This window comes from Haliaeetus leucocephalus, unplaced genomic scaffold, assembly GCF_000737465.1.
Source record: "Haliaeetus leucocephalus isolate CR32 unplaced genomic scaffold, Haliaeetus_leucocephalus-4.0 Scaffold162, whole genome shotgun sequence".
NCBI classification, from domain to species: domain Eukaryota; kingdom Metazoa; phylum Chordata; class Aves; order Accipitriformes; family Accipitridae; genus Haliaeetus; species Haliaeetus leucocephalus.
Window position 1 is genome coordinate 13,070,468 of NW_010972598.1, and position 21,351 is coordinate 13,091,818.

Genomic DNA, 21,351 nt, shown 5'->3' on the forward strand with positions numbered 1-21,351 from the left:
CCAACTGGATTTAACTCCATTCACCACAACCCTCTGGGCTCGTCCATTCAGCCAGTTTTTCACCCAGCGAAGAGTACACTTGTCTAAGCCATGAGTCGCCAGCTTCTCAAGGAGTATGCCGTGAGAGACAGGGTCAAAGGCCTTACTGAAGACCAGGTAGACAACATCCACAGCCTTCCCCTCATCCACTCGGGTCACCTGGTCATAGAAGGAGATCAGGTTGGTCAAGCAGGACCTGCTTTTCATGAACCCATGTTGGCTGGGCCTGATCCCCTGGTTATCCTGCACATGCCACGTGAGCTCACTCAAGATGAACCGCTCTGTAATCTTCCCTGGTACCGAGGTCAGGCTGACAGGCCTGTAGTTCCCCAGATCCTCCCTCCGACCCTTCTTGTAAACGGACGTCACATTGGCCAGCCTCCAGTCGTCTGGGACCTCCCCTGTTGACCAGGATTGCTGACAAATGATGGAGAGTGGCTTGGCAAGCTCCTCTGCCAGCTCCCTCAGTACTTTTGGATGGATCCCATCTGGTCCCATAGGCTTGTGAGTGTCCAGACAGCATAGCAGGTCATTAACTATTTCCTCCTGGATTATGGGGGGTATATTCTGCTCTCCATCCCTGTCTTGCAGCTCAGGGGCTGAGTACCCTGAGGATAACTAGTCTTGCTGTTAAAGACTGAGGTAAAGAAGGCGTTAAGTACCTCAGCCTTTTCCTTATCTTTGGTGGCAATGTTCCCTTCTGCATCCAATAATGGATAGATATTCTCCTTGGCTCTCTTTATTATTAACATATTTGTAAAAACATTTTTTGTTGTCTCTTATGACAGCGGCCAGATTTAGTTCTAGCTGAGCTTTTGCCTTTCTAATTTCCTCTCTGTATGATCTAACAAGATCCCTGTACTCTTCCTGAGTTGCCTGCCCTTTCTTCCAAAGATGATAAACTCTCCTTTTTTTCCCTGAGTCCCAGCAAGAGCTCCCTGTTCAGCCAGGTCAGTCGTCTTCCCTGGTGGTTTGTCTTGCGGTGCATGGGAATAGCTTGGTCCTGAGTTTTTAAGATTTCTTTCTTGAAGAATGTCCAGCCTTCCTTGGACCCCTGTGCCCTTCAGGACTGTCTCCCAAGGGCCTCTCTCAACCAGTGTCCTGAACAGGCCAAAATGGTCGAGGGGTCTCAGATCCGTGGTTCTTTATAAGAACCTTCTTTGCTAAATATATAAATACATGGGGGAAAAAACAAAAAGAAACAAAAACCCCCAAAACCCTCCCAAAAAACCACCCTCCCCTCCTCTCTTCCTTGCCTCATTATTCCCTTAAGTCCCTTTGCTGCCTTGATGCAGCTCCCTCTGCCAGTCAGCTGAACATAATCATCTTGGATCGGTGTTGTCTGTCTTGATAGCTCTGAACATCATTCATGCATTATAGACCATAATCTATATCCTACATGTTTGCTAAGAGGTAGGGTCAGTGTTTTCAGTTTCAATGCAAGTAGAACCTTAGGAGAAGAGTCAAAAAACGGTGCTCTAGGAGCATGGTTAATTGAGAGTTGAGGTCGCAGAGAGTCTTCACATTTGGAACGATGTTTTTAGTGGCTAAGAGTCAGTGAGAAAGTGCAAGTTTGCATCCTATCCCAGAGCAACACAAGGGACATTGTCTGCACATCAGCATTTAAAATGGAGCAGATTCTTCTTCTAAAATGTTTAGTTTGTTATTTCCAGTAGAGTAACTTCAGGAGGACTGAAGGTGAGAGAAACTGTTGCTTATGGCAAGGAACAGGCACCCAGTGGAATGAGTGCTTGATCATGCATAGCTCTTACATAGCCAAGACAAATGACGAAGGTGAGGGTGGAGAGAAAAAACCCTTTGTCTCACAGTTTCGAGGTGGTGAAAGAAGAGCGGGAGTGACTTGCCCACAGCTTTTCTTCTCTCCTGTCTGCTCATTAAGGCAGGCTCACTTGAGGACATAACAAATACAACAGTTTTTTCATACGCTTGCATTTCAGTGACCTTGAAATCAAAATACTGGTCAAATCTCAGGTGCTGGAGTGAGAAGAAATGTACATCTGAAAGTGACATATGCTTCTGAGTCTTGGGAACCACAGTTACTACTTTGTATCTTACACTTTACTAGATCTTGTCAAGATAATACCGAGAAACAATATCTGTACATGGGCAGGCAGTTCAGGGTGTTTGGTTTTTTTTTTTTTGTCTTACCTAATAAAACATTCTCTTTCAGCTTTCCTTTGAAGGAAGGCGTTAGCCTGAGTCACAGAAGAAAATAAACTATACAATGTGGAACTATAAGGCAATTTGGATGAAAATGTACTTCATAGAAAAGAAAATTTTAAAGGAGTGGAATGGAATTGGACTTGGGACACTTGAATATTTCTCTTTGTCGGATACATGCTATGTGACCTTGGGCTGGTAGTTCTGCGTGCATGTCTGTGTGTCTGCCTCATCTGTCAAATGATCATAGCAGTAGTTCAGTGCTGTGTATATAACTTGCAAGGTTTATGGAACAAGGATTGTCACTTTCAAAATGTATAGCATGGAGTGGCCTGCTTTTCCATTGAGTCCTGTCAGTACAACCCAAATGGATGTCCAGAATAGAAGTGAGGGTGTCAGTTCATGGCAGGAAGAGACACCCTTCTACCCTACTCTTAGGAACTAAGCCTCCTACAAACAGAGCAGAAGTGTCTTCGCAATAGTAGATCTCAAGTGAGCAAGATCAATAGATTCATGTTGTAGAAACGTGGTGAGAATGACAAATGTGTATTTAATTGCTGTAGACAGGAAAAAAATACAAATTTGTTTCCCTTTGACAGGCTGGTACCGAGGATACACACTCCGAAATAAATCTAAGAAGGTATGACCTCACTTTTCAGTGACTCTGATTTTCATTTCACACCTTGCCATACCCCATCCGGTGCTGTAATCTGCTATGCTTCTGCTGTATTTCTTGTCTTAATACTGTGCAGGTCTCCTGATCACTATGTCCTTTTTCTTAGTGATAGAAATAAATGCCCTTGAGCTAAATGTTTCAGAACCATTAACTGGGTACTCCTCCATTGTAAGCATATGTAATGTAGTTTGAACTAGCAAAATTGACTGTTGCGTATCTGCATACAGTAGCTTATTGCTTTATTATTATGGTCTTGGACCTGTACGCATCCAGCATTAGTTATATGTGGTGGTAAGATTAGAGTTTTGATTTGACTTGGAAAATATTCCAAAATTACGCATGCGTGTATTGGAGCCAAACCTCCAGAGGTTTGTGAAACCAGCCTGAAAACTGGATGGAAATCTGGTTTCCCATTGCAATCCTGGCACCTCTCATGTGGTAACATCTTTCACAGTCTCCATTTTTCAGGCATAAAGGGGAATGAAAAGGAAATAGAAAAGGATTGCAGCACTCCTAGAAGGTTTATTTTAAATAAAGGAGACTTGGGACTGGTGAATTTCTACAAATGCTGTCATGTGTTGTGAGCTTTTCTAGAGAACCACAGGTCCAGGGCAACTTGACAAATTACTCCAAGAATATTTCGTAGCAAGGGCAAATGAGCATGACTGATAGTTTGCAAGAGTTTACATTTCATACAGGAAGATGAGTGTCATTACAGTGAAACAAGGAATTAACTTCTTTGAGGTGCTAATATAAAATATAGTGCTCAAGCCTGCAACCTGATGCTCCTTACCGTCTTTCTTCTTGTGATACTGGGGCTGGTGGACCTAACACATATCTGGTATAGGTAAAGAGTAAACATCAGTCACAGTTACTGTTCTGCTGATCATGCTGTTACCCCTTTCCCCTGCTTTCTATTGAATGCATTTTTGTCATGTCATATCCTATGGTGTGGTTTATTTATTTTATTTCTGTATTGATTTTCAGGGCATTTTCCCAGAAACATATATCCATTTAAAAGAGGCGATCGTGAAGGACCGGGGGTAGGTTGGTGCTTCTTGAGATGTAAAAACAATGGAATGCTATTTCATTTAAAAACAAACAAACAACTTAAGTAGTGGTGGTTGTAACGAATGCTACTGGTCCGTGTGTGCAGCAGGGCATACCACCTGTGCTAGATTTCTAGAGCTGCATAACTTCTTTTTTTTCAGAGCATTGTACATACCAAAGCAGTTGTAGGCATAGGTGCAGGAGAATATTATTTGCAAAAATAAGAAAGCTCTGCTAGACAAGTTACTAGTGAGTCAGGTCAACCAAGCTACATTTAGCTCCTCTGGGGACTCTTGCAAGTCATAACACACTCCTGCTCGCAGCCAAGTAGCCAGCAGGAGTGTGGATTCCTTCCTGTCTTGGAAAACATTTGAGGAAACGACTCCTCATTTGATTCTTAGAGCTGATTCTGTGATCATTATAGTGCGAGGAAAACAGCAGTTGCAAAGGAAGAGACTTTAGAAAGTAGGTTTTTTTTTTAAATAACTGTGGCCAAGTTACCATTGCAAGTGGTGATTCTTCCAAACTTAATTTCTGTCTATTTAGCATGTTTCTGGAATGGATCCATTGAGAAGAACAAGACTGAAAGAAACTTGAAATGTGTTTGCATTAAAAATGGGTAGTGAATGTGCCTGTCTGTGTTGGAGAACCAATTGAGCACCTGAAGAATCTTGGTATTGTGTGTGAATGAATTGTGTGAATATCAAGCCCTCTGAAATTTTGATTTATGTTTTTATCAAAAAAGGATGTCTTGCTAGTAAGTTTCAATCTCTTTTTTTCTGTTTTCTCCTTTTTTTCCTAGACAACATGAAACAGTGATTCCAAGTGAATTGCCCCTTGGACAAGAACTCACTTCTACCCTGAGGGAGTGGGCAGTTATCTGGCACAAGTTATATGTGGTAAGTTTTCTTCAGTGGTTGGTATTTTATTACATGACCTCATATGAGATGAGACTGGGCTTTTTGCAGGGCATTCTAAGACTTTGAATAGAACGTCATGCAGAATTGTATCGTTATTGTAAAATTGGTCTTAAGAGAGGCTAAAAATGTTCTGCTCTCCACTGAACAGGATGTGTGATCACAGACAGAACTGTGGTTTAGTCTGCGCTACAGTGTTCACTGTATTTGAATAATTGTGTGATGACACAGCACTGATGAAGCATTCACTGGCACAAGTCACTCAGCGTCATGTCAGCTGGCTGGGGCTGTGTGTGTGAGTCACAGTTCACTAGTAAAATAAGAGTTCCTGATTTGCCTGTTGTGTGTCTGTCCTGTATGAAGGCAAGATACCTGTTGTGCAAGAAAGTTATGCGAGAAACCATGATGTTGTTTTAACAGAATCTTTAGCAAGTGTGAACTCTGTTTTTCTAGAAGTATTGTAGATACTTAATAGAATGATTGATCCTTGCCCCAGCGTGCCTACAGCTCAAATAGGCAAGATAGTCAAGGAATGGGAAGAGATTTAGGGCCATGTGTGATGGGGGAAGATTTGACTTGTCAGAAGTCACATAATATATTTAGTTCTCAGTAGGGTGGGGGAGAGACCTCTCATCTTCTAAATCTTTTTAGAAGCCTGACCATATGATAGTCACCTCAGAAAAATCAGAAGCCAAGGTAATGCATGAATTTGGTGGGTTTGCTGAGGTAGGTGCATTCTTGCTCAAAGAAACACAACTGGAATTCACAACGAATTGCCTTCTTTTGAAGGTGATTATTAAAGCACATTAAAGAGAGTCAAACTTGATTTTTTTTCGGTTATTAGAGAGTTCAGCCTGCATAGTATGTGCTCTGAGACTTTAATTAAGATGAGAGAATAGTTTTAAATTAGCTCTAACCATTCAGTTTACCCAGAGCAAGCCTTCCTATTGAAAATTTCACTAGGCCACAAGTACATTTTGTCTGTGTGCCACGAAACCACAAGAATTTGTTCCACCCTCTTAATTTAATGAGAAGCCATATGTGACGTTATTACTGTGTGAAAAGAGAGTTTTGTTCTTGGCTTTTTTTTTTCTGAATAACTTTAGGATCCTAGCCTCAGAATCTATTTTTCTTAAGAGCAGAAACCTTTCATGTTCCTATGCTTAACCAATATAAGTCTTAAAATAGTCTTGGAAAATGTTGTGGTTTGAAATGGATTTGAGTTTATTTTATTTTCCCCTGCAGTATGTTTATAAAAAAAAAAAAAAGCTAAAGGAGGAAGGAGGTATTTGAGGAGAAAAAGGGAATACAGGGGATTTTTTTCTTTGGCAGCACTTCATTTCACTACTTTAATTTCTGTGTGTTTCAGCAACCATTGCGCCAGTGGGTATACCTCCACTGCAAAAGAAATATAAATATGGGTGATAGTTTTTAACTTCATTTAGTTAATAGGAGTTAGCTAATGTAAACAGCTGTAGAGATAACTTAGCTTTAGCTGTCAAATTGAGATCTGCTCTATATTTCTCTGAAAGCTAAGACAAGTTGCCTTTTCTTTGCAATTATTTTTACACAAGTTAAGAACACACTTTTTTTCTTTGTTGACTAAATATGTCTCTAGTATCTTCCCTCCAGGAACTAAAAGACTCACCTAGCCTCTGTCAGCCCCTTCACGTTCACCCCAATCAAAAGGAAGATGGCTATTTATAAATCCCTTTAGATTTCTGTTCTCAGGGGGAAAATTATGAGTAGTTTATATCATTCATGTTCTTTGCAGAGACTAGAATGGGGGAATAATTGAAATGAGTCTCTCTGCTGTGTGGGAGCAGTTGGGGTTCATAGTTAAACATTAACAGCTTTCATACAGAGAACTGACGCTAGTCAGCTGCTGCCTGAATGTACCAGCAATATACCACTGGGCAATTCTGGCTAGCTGTTGGGTGAGATGTAGTCAAAAACCTCTTGACAGTCATTTTGGAGCTGCATAACCATAAAAGTTGTCCCAGTAGATTAAAGTTTCATGTCCTTTGATTTGTGGCACTTCCCTCTGAAAATGAGCTGCACTTGACACTCAGTGCAAGCCAGAATCATGCTAGTAACTGGCTCAGTATGCACCGGTAAAGAGGATGAGGCCTGGGTTCCTTTTCGAATGGTATAAATGGTATGGCTGACACTTTTAAAGGCTTAATTACTTATCTAAGCATATATTGCTACAAATATGGTAGGTTGCCACATAGCTATCCACTTTTAAATTACAGCATCAGCCTTGGAGCCTGAAACTATAGGAAAGAGCTGTATAGGTGCGTGACTAATTTTATTAGGGTGGAACCAGTAAATAGCATGAGAAGTATTTTCATTAATTAAAGATAACAGTAGAAATGGCAGGAGGAAACTCTTCACAAAGCAGGTTTTGATGTCCTGTTCAGTCAGTGCTTTATAATTACAGATGCTGCATTCATAGCAAAAGATGAAAATGCAATGACTGCAGCAAACTGGAGGGAGTACCTGGCTAGATAGTGGAGGTGGTGTCTGGGAATCCCGACATGATATTTTTATTGCATTTTTGGACAACCTCTGGCACGGTAGGTTCTGGGCAACTACTGCTGGGGTAGTCCTTAAAAGCATGGGATGAGTCAAGACTGAGTTGCATTAAGTTCTGGGCAAATGTAAACAACAATGAGTGCTCTGACGAGCAGATAATCTTCAGCCTTGTTTGCTGATAGACACCAGCCAGAGACATTATCATGTTTCCACAGAGCTACTCTGGTTTCCATGAAACTCTTGTCTGGAGGTCAGACATCGACATGACAATCCATGCGTGAGTTAACAGTGGGTAGAATATGAACCTTGAAATATAATATGCATACTGGCAGGGAAGCAGTGTATCCCAGATATCACTATCACTGCATTTTGTTGCTATTCTTTTTTTAATGTAATGGATTTTGGGTGTATGATGAGACAGGATAAGAGAGCAGGCAGCCATGGAAATGAGTCCATGGATTCAATTTGCTTAGTGTTCTGGCTTTAAAAAATAATTCCTAACACTGTAAACAGCGGTGAGGGCGGAGATTCCAATTAACCATGTTGTTCATGTTGTTAGTGTTGTATTCTGGTTACAAGGGGCCTTTTTTATACGTAACAAAGAGGCTGAAGAGTTCTTAAGGCTGGTGAAAGCTGTAGGAGGAACGGACGTGAGAAAAAGCCTATGTGGGCTTCAGTGTTGGTCATCTGTCATTACTAGTCATGTGTTGGTATCTCCTTTAGACTTCTAAAAGCAAATGAAATGTTTGCCCCAGAGGCTTACAGTCTAAATAAGAAGAACAAATGGGAAACCTGCATAAAAAATTACTTGTCCACTGTCACACATTCTGAGAGTGGTAGAGGTAAGGAGAAAGAGCCTTTGTATATTAAGTTGGCATTGCTGTCTCAGTCTGCTGGAACACAGTTGCGATCATTTAACATCATCTCTCTGTCCTTTATATAAAAAGCACTCATCATAGCAGTTAAAGTGCTGGAAAACACAAGAATTCTATTTGTCTGTGAGGTTTTTCTGAAGTAATGTCCTGAGGAAATGGTGAAGACCCCGAATCTTGAGACACTTAAACCTTGGCAGTGCAAAGTACTGGGGAATTTGTTCCATGGGTCTAATCTTGTAGTGTCATGTGGTGCCAGTTTCTCAGATATTTTTAGTTAAATACAAGTTGTATGGTAGACTCAGTTGAGTACATTTCGGAAAGCTCACTGAGCTCATTGTTTTCAGGCTATCACTAGCTTAAAATTGATCCCTTTTTCCTGTAGGATAACAAGACAACACAGTTTCGGCATGTCCAACAAATGACTTACAGCCTGATAGAATGGCGGTCGCAGATACTGTCTGGGACCCTTCCCAAAGATGAGCTAGCTGAGCTCAAGAAGAAAGTCACTGCTAAGATAGACTATGGCAACAGGTAAGCTCCAAACTATGTCTTGAAGGCAGGGAAGAATCCCAAATCCCAGTAGAGGCTCTAGATGGCTATTAATACAAAATGGTGTAAATGACCACACAAGGGGAACACTGAGTTAGGCTTTACATTTTTCCTTGGAAAGGGGCTAATTACAGCTTTCAGTCCCCATCAGAATGTGACTAGCCTGGCAGGTGGGCATGTAGCAGTTGGTTCTTCATATGCCAGCAATCTCTTTGACTTGGCAGGAAACCTCACCTGTCTTAATTCTGCAGAAATGCTGGCACATGATCATATTTCCCATGGAGGACAATTTGTGCCTGGCTAGCGGGATTTGGATGCTGGTTATGAACAAAACTGCTTTATCAGCAACTGAGTAATACAATTCTATAGGCCACCAAAACTCCACCTTTCACTCGTTTGTACAGAACAGGGATTGTCTCCAGAACTCATTTATCTGCCTGTCAGACTTGATTCAGGTCAAATAAGTCAATTACGAAGAAAGCTTATGGCAAAGAATAATAATTAGCCATAATCCATAAGCCTGATAGATACACATACCTTTTTAAAAAAAAAAAACCAAAACCTTTAAGTGAGAACAAAGATGATGTAATCTTAGAATTAAGTTATCTGACTAATTATTTTTCCCTTTAATGGGAAAATGAAGGGTGAGGAATAAAAGTATTTTGGGACAGGAAAACCAACAATGTGATTATTAGAAGGAATGGAGTTGGTGCGCGTTGGCTGCCTAGTGCAGTCCACAGTCTGATTTGTGGTTTGTGCTCTTTCAGTCACCTTTGCTTTTTAAATATTGTGTTGCTTCTTTCGTCCTCGTGACTTGCATGCTACTCAGGATCCTAGGTTTGGACCTAGTTGTACGAGATGACAATGGGAACATCCTGGACCCAGATGAAACCAGCACAATCTCTCTCTTCAAGTCCCATGAAACTGCATCCAAAAGGATTGAGGAAAGAATCCAGGAGGAGAAGGTACATCTCTTGTTGCTGGCTTTTTCCTCTTCAAGTAACTAGTACCTACTGTATTTGTACATTCTTCTTAAGGATATTGTGCTACTTTGGCAGCAGAACTAAATTCTTCTGTGTTGTTTTTAATGGGAGTACTCTTCTTTGCAGTCCCTGCAACAGAATTTGGACCTCCGAGGGCAGCCAATATTCAACACAACACATACATATAGCCTATATGTAAACTTCAAGAATTTTGTCTGCAATATTGGAGAAGACGCAGAGCTGTTAATGAGCCTTTATGATCCTGATCTCTCCAAATTCATCAGGTAGGTTTTTTTGTAGGTTCATAAGCAGTTTAGTCATCACAGTGGTCGTTCTAAAGAAGCCAGTATAGGTTAGAAAGTAAGAGCCAGCAGATAAGTTTTTCAGTTCTGTTGGTTGCTGCCCCAGTGGTGACTTGGAAGGGCGTTATTTAATTTCAGATAAGTTAGGAAGTCAAGGTTCTGACCCCATGCGCTCCCCTTCTTAAAGCTGGACATTTCTGTGACACATTAGTCAAAATCCCAGATTGTCTCTTTATGTTCTTAAATTTCCCTACTGTTGTCACTAGGCTTGATGCATTTGATTAATTGCTTCCTGTTAAATCATGTATATGTGTGACATTTGCTGTCAAGACAGTATGAGTTCACACCTAAGGGTTGGGCATCTTGTACTGGTAGGAGAAGATATAAAGAACTTTATCAAGGAAGCACGTACATGTCAGGCACCCTCTGTCTCCATCATTGAAGTTATCAGGTGTGAACATGCCATCAGTTATATAGGGAAGTAACTGAGAGTACCCATTCACATTGTGCCTGTCTTCTGCCTTCAGTGAAATGGGTCACTTCAGAATCGCTTTGGTATAGAAGATTTTGCACAATTTTTCAAAAATTCTTAAAAGATCAAAATACTTTTGAGCTTTTGCCCAGGTAATGAGACTGTTAGGTGTTGATTTATTTGATATCTTTTTTATTCCTTTATTTGCAGTGAAAATTACCTGGTTCGTTGGGGCAGTAATGGGATGCCTAAAGAAATTGAGAAACTAAATAACCTTCAAGCAGTCTTTACTGTAAGTTATTGCATTTACATCCCAGAAATGCTTCCCCTACACTGCAAACATCGAAGTTTTGGGTTCTTTCCCTTTCCCCTCCCCTCTCCCCACCCAGCAGAGGGGGGTCACATGGCATTTTGGGGCGTTTTCATGGACACTTAAAATCTTACAGGCAGCCTCAGAGGAATGCTTCTGAAAAATATTTTTTTTAATATGTCAAATCAAAGCGGTAGTAAAGGTGCATTATTTTGCAATAGTACTGCCAGCGGGTGTTGCTTACCCATGCATTTCTGAAAATCCTATTAGGCACATCTCTGTTGGAGCCTAACTGTACCGAAAAACCTAGGCTTAAGATCATACTTGTTTGTTGTTCATTGCTTTGCTGATCTTACTCTTCTTTGCAACAAGTTGTTAATGGAAGAATTGCACATGAATGGAATAATTTCTGACAAGTGGCAAAGGTGGCACAAACTAACTGCCTTGTCATCAGGATCTAGTATTTTGGCAATTAACGCCACTTACTCTCCTTTCAGTACTGTTGCTGGGATTTGTTATCAAAGAGTAATGGGATGTTTAGAAATTGCTGTGTGGAAATTGCTAGTGTTTTTATGGTATGTTTTCTTTTTCCTAGGGCTCAAAGGATACTGGGTTTACTTTTTAAAAAAAGTAATAATTTCCTTATATATGTGTGTACAATCTAAAAGAAAAGTGTTTCTCTGTCCTCTTCTCTTCCATTCATAAAGCAAATTGATATAACTGTTTTAAATAATTTCTAGGATTTAAGCAGTTCTGACTTGATCAGGCCGAAAATCAGCTTGGTGTGTCAGATTGTGAGGGTGGGGCATATGGAGCTGAAAGATGGGAAGAAACATACCTGTGGACTCCGGAGGCCCTTTGGTGTAGCAGGTATGACAAATTCAATCAATGGAGAAAATGGCATGGCCCAGTGGCTGGGGCAGTGGGCTAAGGAATTGGGAAATATATGCTTATGTCAGCAAAGCCTGCTAGTCTCTTACCGTCACCATCTCTGGCTTCAAAGTGGAGATGTTGATACTGAGCTGCATAGATCTTTTATTAAAAGTTGTGTATGAAGATAAAATACTGTTACTACTGTTCACTTTTTGTTTTGTCACCCCCTAGAAAGATAACACACTGCCATCAGTACAGTAGACTTTTCAGATCTTTGTCAAAGAGGGATTTGCTCCTCATGACTAATGGGATGACACTGGAGTTTTTAAAGGAGCCTTGGTGAATGAGACATCCAGTTCCTGTTCAATTCCCGTGATCTCTTGTGAAGAGACTTGCTGGAAATTTGTGGTGGAAGAAAATTTCAAAATAATCAGCATTTGAAATCTAAGTGTAATTTCTTTGCCTTGAAGTGCTTGAGTCCCATCTGGTTTTTTATCAGAGACTATATTCACATTCACTACCATAGGCTGATTTATGCATCAATGAAAAGGTGCTTTTTAAAAAGTTGAGAAGGCAGTGGTGCTCTCTATTGCTGTCATGAGTGGCATTGGCCCAAAATAAGCAACTGTTGTTTCCATTCTGATAGGGGAAAGCTCCCTCTGTATTCTTAAGCAACTTGGCAAACCTATGTGATGAACTTGTGTTGTTGCAGTGATGGACATAACTGATATCATACATGGAAAGGTGGACGATGAGGAAAAGCAACATTTTATTCCATTTCAGCAGTAAGTACTGGTCTTTAGAGTTCATCACATCTGGCTTGTTTAAGGCAGTTGTCCTTTGGAGAAGGACAGATTTGTATGGGAGCCTGGCAGTGTACCAAGGTCTCTACAAATAGATTAGCTTATGGCACTAGTCAGCTCTTTGAAGGAAAAGATTTTTGTCAGCCCTCTGAAGCCTTCGTTCCCCTTGATTTATATGTCTGTATGATAGGCTAAATTGCTTAAGGAATTTTGGCAACGCAGCTGAAATTACTAGGTACCCATATCATCTGAGGTAAGAAAGAAGAGTCCAGTGCAAAATAATGTTGTGGGGTCTGCGGGATGTGACCCTCAAAACTATTAGGGGGTTGAGAGGCAAGGTTTTCAGAAACACCTGAGCATAGAGAACACAAGTCCTCCTTGTCACTATTGTGCGGTACCCTCTGTATTGTCTGCCTCTTAACTTTCCAGATTACCTTGTAAAGGTGAGTCAGAGGACAATAGAAAAGGGATTTGTCCCTCTTTCTGGGAAAGAAAGTCAAGCCTAGTGTGTTTTGCATTTCTGTATTGCTAGTTAGACTTTGTGTTCTGCCTGCTCTCTGATTGCTCACTTTTTCAGCACGTTACAGTAACTAAAATGAAGCTTGTTTGGGTAGACTCAGCCATGTTGTTACAGTCCTAAAAACAGCGATCAATTTGGTGTAGCCATATATTATTACAAGGTATTTTCAGGGGAGATTGTGTGGGTTTTTAAGAAGGATGTCTCTTCCTTTGCAGAATAATGTTAGTCTGCTATCTTTTCTTTTTTTTTTTTTTTTTTTTTTTAATTTTTTTTTTTTTTTTTAATGGGGGTAATTTTAGATCCAAATCTGGATGCATCTACAAGGATGGGGAGCCAGTGAAGACATCATTTTGTATATGCTTTGGTTCATTATTGATGGTGTGGGTATAGGAGTGAAGTCGGGTTCAAGATCCAAAGCTTGACAGACATGTTTGTGACTAAGGATAGGTTCATCACTTGTGAGATCTCACAGCAGTCATTAGTTATGTTAACTTATCACTAGTTAATCTACGTAGTCTCTTAGGGACAGCTCTGAGGCACACCTGAAGACAGGGCTCAGCTCATCTGATGGGAGTGCAAGGCTCTATGTGCTGAGCTGTTCCTGCATGGTAGCCAATAGCTAGACTTGTTCTCACAGGTCTGCAAGGCAGTCTGTGGATGGAAAACAAGAACAAAATACAGCTGGCAATGTTTATGGTTGTCCTGAAGGCTGCTATTTCAGTATGATACAAATGTAGGTAGTCATGGAGTCTTTAGGTCAGTGTTACTTATCCTAAGCCTGAGCTAGCACTGTGATGTGTTTCCTGGTATGAGAGTTTAAATGTACTTCCATTGGGTTTGTGCAGGTGAAGAATTAAAAAAAAATTCTCATGGAATCCTTTAAAAAAATATTTATTTGGAAAGCAGTCAGCTGTTGGCCAGCCCTCTTCTTGCAGAGCACGTTTGATGTTTGTCTGCTACCCAGTCTCTATTGTTGTTCTTCTCAGGATTGCCATGGAAACATACATCAGACAGCGACAGCTAATCATGTCCCCACTGATAACTTCCCATGTGATTGGAGAAAATGAGCCCCTCACTTCTGTCTTCAACAAAGTCATCGCTGCAAAGGAAGTGAATCATAAAGGGCAAGGTACAGCAGTTGAGCGAGAAGCTAATGTAAAAACCTGGTGTGGGGAAGGGTTCCTCTTGCTTACAAAGGAAAATAAATGGCTTGTGAAAGTCCAGAGATCAAGGCTTATTGGAGTTTGCTACCTTCCCTGAGTCAAATGTATGGTCTTTGTAATGGCTGCGACCCAGCACATTGGGAGCTAAAAAAAAGATCAAAACAAGAGCTTCTCTAGATGACGACTTATTTGCTAGTAATGTAATATTTTTAACATATTTTAAAATATTTTTAAGTGAACATGGCTGGTTGCGTAGTCTAAATGGCTTTGGGTTTAAACTGCATTATTCATGATTCTTCTGCTCCTGCTTGTGTGTCTGGCCTTTACTCAAATACACTGGTGGATTCACCTCAGAAAGTTTGTGTTTTACTTCAGAGAATCTACTTGCCCAGTAAGGTCTTATTCAGCATTAGGGAGATAGAGAACTGGGCAAGTGAGAACCAGCTTGGGATATTTAAAGCATTGTTGCATGGAGATCACATGAAGAAACAGTTTTCTGTTAAGCGTAGGCTTAAATTTCATGTTTTCATACTTTTTTTTCAGTAAAGGAGTGTTACCTTTTTTTTTCTTAGGTCTTTGGGTCTCCCTGAAACTGCTTCCTGGTGATCTAGCGCAGGTTCAAAAGGATTTTTCCCACCTTGTAGACAGATCAACTGCTGTGGCTCGCAAAATGGGATTCCCTGAGATAATCCTTCCTGGTAGGTCCCATATGCCTCTATACTTCCATGGAGTGAAAGAGGTGGTTGAAATTCTAGAATTTCTGCTATGAACAGATTTATTTTAAAGCTGTCTGAAAACTTGCTTTCATTTTTCTTGAAATTCCCAGCTGATCATTTATTTTTTGTCAAAGAAGTGAAAACATAAGCTTCCTTTCTTATACTGAAAAATGATAGTGTGTGTACTTTTTGGAAGAAAACTTCTGTTTATTCAAAGAGACATTTTTGTTGCATATGTTTGACTCTGTTCTATTTGATCCATTCAAAGTGGATTTAGCCTTATAGAGCTCATTACATTTTAAAAGTTACATAAAGACAGAGGTTTATAAAAGGAGAATGGTACATTTTAAAAGATTTTGTATAATTTGAGATGAAGATGAAATGGTGTGATGTTGGGTGTCATTAATTAGGTGGTATCAGTAAAGGCTAAGAAGAAGATAAGGATAACCTGGTACCCAAGGATGTTAAATGTTAACCTGTAAAACTGTCTGTATGAGAAACACAACTCATTAAGCTGTATGAATTTTAGGTGATGTTCGAAATGATATCTATGTCACCCTGATACAAGGGGAATTTGACAAAGGGAAGAAGAAGACTCCCAAGAATGTAGAAGTCACCATGTCTGTACATGATGAAGATGGAAATCTCCAAGAGGTATGATGGCCTTCGCAGGAGGTCACAAGGCTGCTGTGTTTGCTAGATGATAGCTGTGGTCCATAGGATCTTATATATTAACTGTATGCAAGAACTGTGTGATAATGAACAAAAGATATTATAGGTGATCTCAGTGACCAAATTTGAATACTCAGTGATATTTTTTTTTAATTAATAAGGGTTGTGAGCAAATCTTTGAAGATTCTGTAAAACTTTGAAAGAGGTGACATGCATTGAGTTCCCTTGACTGTGAAGCATAGACCTTGAGTAACTCTGACAGTTACATGCTCTGAAAATTTCTGACCCAAGACAATTCTTGCTTTCATTCTAGACCTTACCTTTTCTTTCCCCCCCTCCCCTTGTCTTTTTGTCCAAAGAAAGCTATCCATCCTGGTGCCGGTTATGAAGGTGTCTCAGAATATAAGTCTGTTGTTTATTATCAAGTCAAGCAACCTTGCTGGTATGAAACTGTAAAGGTAGGAGTGTCTAATTTACAGTCTTGCTTCCTTTGTGTAGAAAACAAACAAATTTAAAATCAGTAGGCACATCAGTAACAATGTCCTGTAAATTGACTGGAGATAGAGAATGCTGGTGCTGCATTTTTTCCTTGTGTATTGTCATGTGCAGGTGTCCATTGCAATAGAAGAAGTCAGTCGTTGCCATTTAAGATTCACTTTCCGTCATCGGTCATCACAGGAATGTAAGTATCAAAAAAGAAGATCTGCAGGAGTACTGTGCTCTTCTTACTCTCACTGAGATTTTCTGAGTATCCACCAAAGGTGTAGTGCTTGCATTTCTACGTATTTCCAGTCTTGTGGATTTTCTTGCAAGCAAAGAAAAATAATTTCAGAATTTTTACAGCCTTAAAAAAGGTTTGGTGCTGGTTTTGTTCTAAAACTAAGATTAGATAGGGAGCAACATGTTAGTCCCTTTGAAAGACAATTGTCAATGCTTGTTGCTTCTTTGGCTTCTCAGTGTATGGTGTTGTTTCTACTTTATTTCAAGGCCTTCACAAAATTCAGTGCAAGGGCTGGTGGGCTTCTAATGGTCTTGCTATAGGAGGATTTCAAATTAGGTTAATGAATGGCAAATGAGAAAGTTAGAGCCAGAAGTTTTATCAAAGGACTTCAGAGCCCTGAAACAAAATCAATAATTTGAGACTAAGTCCTTGAAAGGCTCTGAAAAAAATTCTCTTAAGGTACCTGGGAGATGCCGTGGTATAATTCCACACCCATAGCTCACAAGCAGATTTGCGAAGTCCCAACCAAAATATCTATACGATTATATATGTCCATCCAGCAGCACAATTAACCGCTAAAGTTGTGCGGCAAGAGATGCTTCAGAGAGGACATTTTTCTGTGTAGTTGCAGATACTTACTAAGTGCCTTGAGATGAGAAGGAAAGAAAGAGGGCTCTTTCTACTGTGGATCACAAAGTTTGCTAGCTCCATGGCATTATCGTGTGATGCTATTAAATAAAGAAGAAGCTGCACATAGTTAGAGCTACATTATGGATCGCGTGGGCATAAATAAGACAATTTGTAATAAAGATTTTTCTTTCTGTTTGCAGCTAGGGATAAGTCTGAGAGAGCTTTTGGCATGGGCTTTGTGAAGTTGATGAATGCAGATGGAACAACACTGCAAGATGGCAAACACAATTTGATTGTTTACAAGGTAGCTTGGGCATTTGCAGCCTTCACTTCTGTTTAACTAATCAGAACAGCTCTCTTGGCTGATTTTTTTTCCTAGCAATGTAAACATCATCATTGCAGAGATTTTTAATAATTTTTCTAGGATAACAGGACAGTTGGTTGTTTTGTTGTTTTGGTTTTTTTTTAATAAGTCACCCTCAGCTCTGCTTTCACTGATGGGTTTTCTGACTGCAAGTACACAAATCCGGTACATCCTTGTATGTATCTGTATAGAGCACTTTTCCTGTAACATCGTTTATCTAGACAGTGTGCAACAAACAGGCCTGGTGAACACCTGCTTTGGAGTATCAGTGTGTGATGGGCAGAGAAACCTGGTGCCCTTAATCACAGTAAGAGGAAGAAGTTAATGCATTGCAGTAGAAAGCTGTGAAGTGGGGCAGGGGGGAACCCTCCTAAAGTCTGTGGCTTGAATCACTCTGAAAAGAGCTTAGTTCATTGGCAGTATGGGCAACTTCTGTTCCCTAAAGTTAGAGACCCAAACAGACAATGTGAGTAAATAACTATAGACATGAAAAGGCATTTAAAGCTCTCTCTGGCTGTCACTGTGTTGAAGTGTGTCTGCAGATGAGAACTGCAAGAGGTCAGACAAGGTGTGCTCAGTGTGAGATAACCCTTGTCTTTGCTGTGTTCAACCAACAGGGTGATAACAAGAAAATGGAAGATGCTAAATGCTATTTAACTCTTCCTTGCACCAAAACGGAGATAGAAGAGAAGGAGGCCCCCTCGGGGAAAAACCTGCACCATCTAGCCAACTTCACACCCACTAAAGATAGTACAAAAGACAGCTTCCAGATTGCCACTTTGATCTGCTCCACCAAACTTACCCAGAATGGTAGGTTTTGCATTAGCAGCCTAGCTATCATGCTGTATATTTGAAGTAAAGGCAGCACTTCCTTTATGCAAAATTTTTTGCCATGTGTGGGCATAGTGCTTTAGCTTTAATCTTGCGGTTTCATGTGTCAATGGCAGCCCAATCCCAGCATTGTTGGCATCATGTTGCCAGTACAAGCTACAAAGACGTTTATGCAGCCACTAGACACCATGTAATGTGAATATTTTATCCAAACTACCAATGTTAAATCGAACAGGTTTGTCAGCAGGTATAGAAGTGGCACCCGTCAGTGACAGTGTATGTGTGTTTTCAGAATCATAAATGTTTAAGGTTACTTACCTTCTTTCCTCTGCCTATTAAGAATGTAGCAATTAGAACTGAACTCTTTAGGATGCTATTACGCATTAACTCTGCTTTGCATGTTGCCAAAGTGGTCAAAATGAAGAATGATGTATATATGCGAATAAATACAGTTTATGCTGGAAACTGCTGATAAATGATGTGAAGTTTCCACTAGATCTGGAAGGCTCTTGGTATAACATACTCTCTGACTTTGGGAAAGAAGCTTGTGAAAATGACACCAGCTGTGGCTCCATCAAGGTGTACCTGTGTAGCTGCTGGGAGATGGGCATGAGCTGTTCTGCTCACTGTTTAAGCTTGGCCAGTTAGCTTAAGTTAAATGCCATACTGATACATCCATGTGCATGAGGACTGAATCTGACTTTCATTATCCTGTCTGATGTGCAGGCCAAGCGCAGTTGCATCTTTCTGCCCTCCTGCATGTAACCTCTGTTTCTGAATGCGGCATTTTTGTCAAGGCTGTTAAGTTTCACGTGTATTCTTACATCTGAAGGTAGTAAATTAATTTAGTTTCAGAACAGAGATGATATGTACATATTTCATTAACATGCAAGATGTGTGTGAAACCTGCCAGACTCCTTTGAAAGCCGCAACTGTAGTTTGTAACTAAACTTGAGGTCCTGGGATATCCCAGAACTGTGATGTACAGCTCTGCAGCTTAATGTCATTTATACAAGAGGTTTAACTTTAAGAACCATCTCCAAGAGGCTGCTCTAAAGTAAACACAAGCATTAGTAAGAAAAGTCATGGACTAATAAAATTCCTAGCTTGAGATACCTTCTCTTGAGTGAATGAGAAGTGTGCAAAGCTGTCTACCAAATACCTTGTATTATCAAATTACACCCGGGTTTCCATTCATAGCAAAACTTAACTTTCTTGCCAAGACAAAAGAACTATCTCGGGGTAATATTCTGTGCATCAGTGTGACTTTTCCTTGTAAGCTGATTCTAAAAATAACCTCTAGTACTTCTGTATTGTTCTGCAGCCATTAAGTCAGCTTTGTTATTGTAATCTGTTTCTAATTGCTGATGTTCTGTCCTTGCTAGTTGACCTGCTGGGTTTGTTGAACTGGCGTTCTAACTCTCAGAACATATCTCACAACCTAAGGAAGCTAATGGAGGTGGAAGGAGGAGAAATTGTCAAGGTATGCATAGAGATTTGGGTCTCCTTGTTACGCAAACACTTATGTTTGTGCTTGATGTTGACCTTGAAGGGTTGCAATTATGTTGTACCCAAAAGTTCTCCGTATAGGCCAGGAGAGCCATTCTAGCTGCTGAGCAACAGGAGAACAAAAGTTATACTTTGCCCCAAGAGCTCTCATTAGTGGAATTCACCAGAATTACTGAAGCTAAACGTTACCGGGATCGGGGAGATAGTGGTGACTTTATTTTCCCCTGTATCCTTACAAAATAGAAGATACATTCAAAACCTAACTTCTAATTTTCAGTAGTGGCTCTGGGCCTCCATTGTGATTCGGGAATTGCTGTCAATCTAGGAACAGAGTGCAGAGAAGGCCCAAAGAGCTTGTAGTCAGAGTACTGTGGGGAATAGACCTGAAATGTGGGGAAGTGCCACAGAAAATAGTCTGCTGAAGGATTTAGGAAGTAAGACTTCCTGTGGTTCCAAGTGTGGATCTTTTGGGATTATGCAAGGCCATGGTTTTACTTAACTGCTGAACAACTAAAGTAAAGGCTGTGTCATTGCAAACCAGTCTTTACATAAAATGTCATGCCTTAGTACAGTGTATGTAGTTGACTTGGCACAGTGTAAGCTTAAACTATATGGACAGAATTAAGTGTATTCAGTAGGCCTCTTGCTAGATAAAAAGGCAATAAAACATAAAAGTGGGGCCATTCAGAGCTGGTAAGAAAAGATCCTCCTTGCTATACTGAGGGAGAATAGTGTGATGATCATGACAAGCATGTGAATGAATACAGGACTAAGACCTCTTTTTAAGTGTTCTTTCATGGACAGTTTTTACAGTCCAACTGGGCTAGGCTGGAAAGGAAAAAATGATCCAAAAGAGTAGGCTCTTGTGCAGGATTCCAGAAGTAGTCATCTTTTCCCACCCTTTTACTATTTTTTTTTTTCCCCTCTAGTTTTTGCAAGACACCCTTGATGCACTTTTCAACATAATGATGGAAATGTCAGAAAATGAAACCTATGACTTCCTTGTGTTTGATGCACTGGTGAGTGAGTCTTTTGTGGATTTAGGGTGTTTGTTTTTCAGCCATGTTTTCAGTCTCTTCCTCGTGCTTCCTTTAGATGAGTGATTGGTATTTTGCTCTGAGAAATAAATTATATTTAAACACTTCTTAAGGCATTTTCAGGAGCTAGGACTGAGATACACATTGAGCTTTTTAGTAACCACACTGAAAACAGCAATAAACGTTTACATAATTTATAGTAATTCCTTCAGATAACTTCTTGCATTAAGGCAATTTACAGAAGAGAAAAACCCTATTATCTATCTGAAGCACAAAGTGAAATGATTTCTTCAGGGTCATGGTGTTGGAGGATTTGTGGCTGTGGCGGGAATAGAACTTACGCACCCTAAATCCTAGCCCAGTACTTGGGCAGTAGGGATGACTGCTCCTCCGAACCTTTATAGAAGGATTACAATGACTGAGCAAAAGACTTCACGAGGATTTTTCTTCATCTTTGGAGAGGCTGCTTAGTATGTGTGTGAAAGGCACTGCCTTTGGTGTGCAGTGCAGTAACAAAGCTGTGTGCTTCATGCTGATCAGCAAATAACGTACTTGACAGTTCAGGAAGAAATATGAATTCAGATGTATCCAGCTGACATTGGTCGGAGGAGTGAATGTAG

At 40.3% G+C, this 21,351-nt stretch overlaps 1 protein-coding gene across 1 annotated transcript in view; it reads left to right on the forward strand.

The window, feature by feature from the left end:
- The window catches only part of DOCK5 (dedicator of cytokinesis 5), a 64,531-nt gene that overhangs the window by 5,642 nt on the left and 37,538 nt on the right, over positions 1-21,351 (forward strand). Inside the window, exons 2-19 of the mRNA XM_010562821.1 lie at positions 2,820-2,860; positions 3,884-3,939; positions 4,749-4,845; positions 8,659-8,807; positions 9,655-9,790; positions 9,935-10,092; positions 10,793-10,874; positions 11,633-11,762; positions 12,478-12,550; positions 14,075-14,217; positions 14,824-14,949; positions 15,497-15,621; positions 15,999-16,097; positions 16,249-16,321; positions 17,191-17,294; positions 17,972-18,164; positions 19,571-19,668; positions 20,624-20,713. Coding sequence (XP_010561123.1) covers positions 2,820-2,860; positions 3,884-3,939; positions 4,749-4,845; positions 8,659-8,807; positions 9,655-9,790; positions 9,935-10,092; positions 10,793-10,874; positions 11,633-11,762; positions 12,478-12,550; positions 14,075-14,217; positions 14,824-14,949; positions 15,497-15,621; positions 15,999-16,097; positions 16,249-16,321; positions 17,191-17,294; positions 17,972-18,164; positions 19,571-19,668; positions 20,624-20,713 — 1,973 coding nt within the window. The remainder of the gene's footprint in view (positions 1-2,819; positions 2,861-3,883; positions 3,940-4,748; positions 4,846-8,658; positions 8,808-9,654; positions 9,791-9,934; positions 10,093-10,792; positions 10,875-11,632; positions 11,763-12,477; positions 12,551-14,074; positions 14,218-14,823; positions 14,950-15,496; positions 15,622-15,998; positions 16,098-16,248; positions 16,322-17,190; positions 17,295-17,971; positions 18,165-19,570; positions 19,669-20,623; positions 20,714-21,351) is intronic.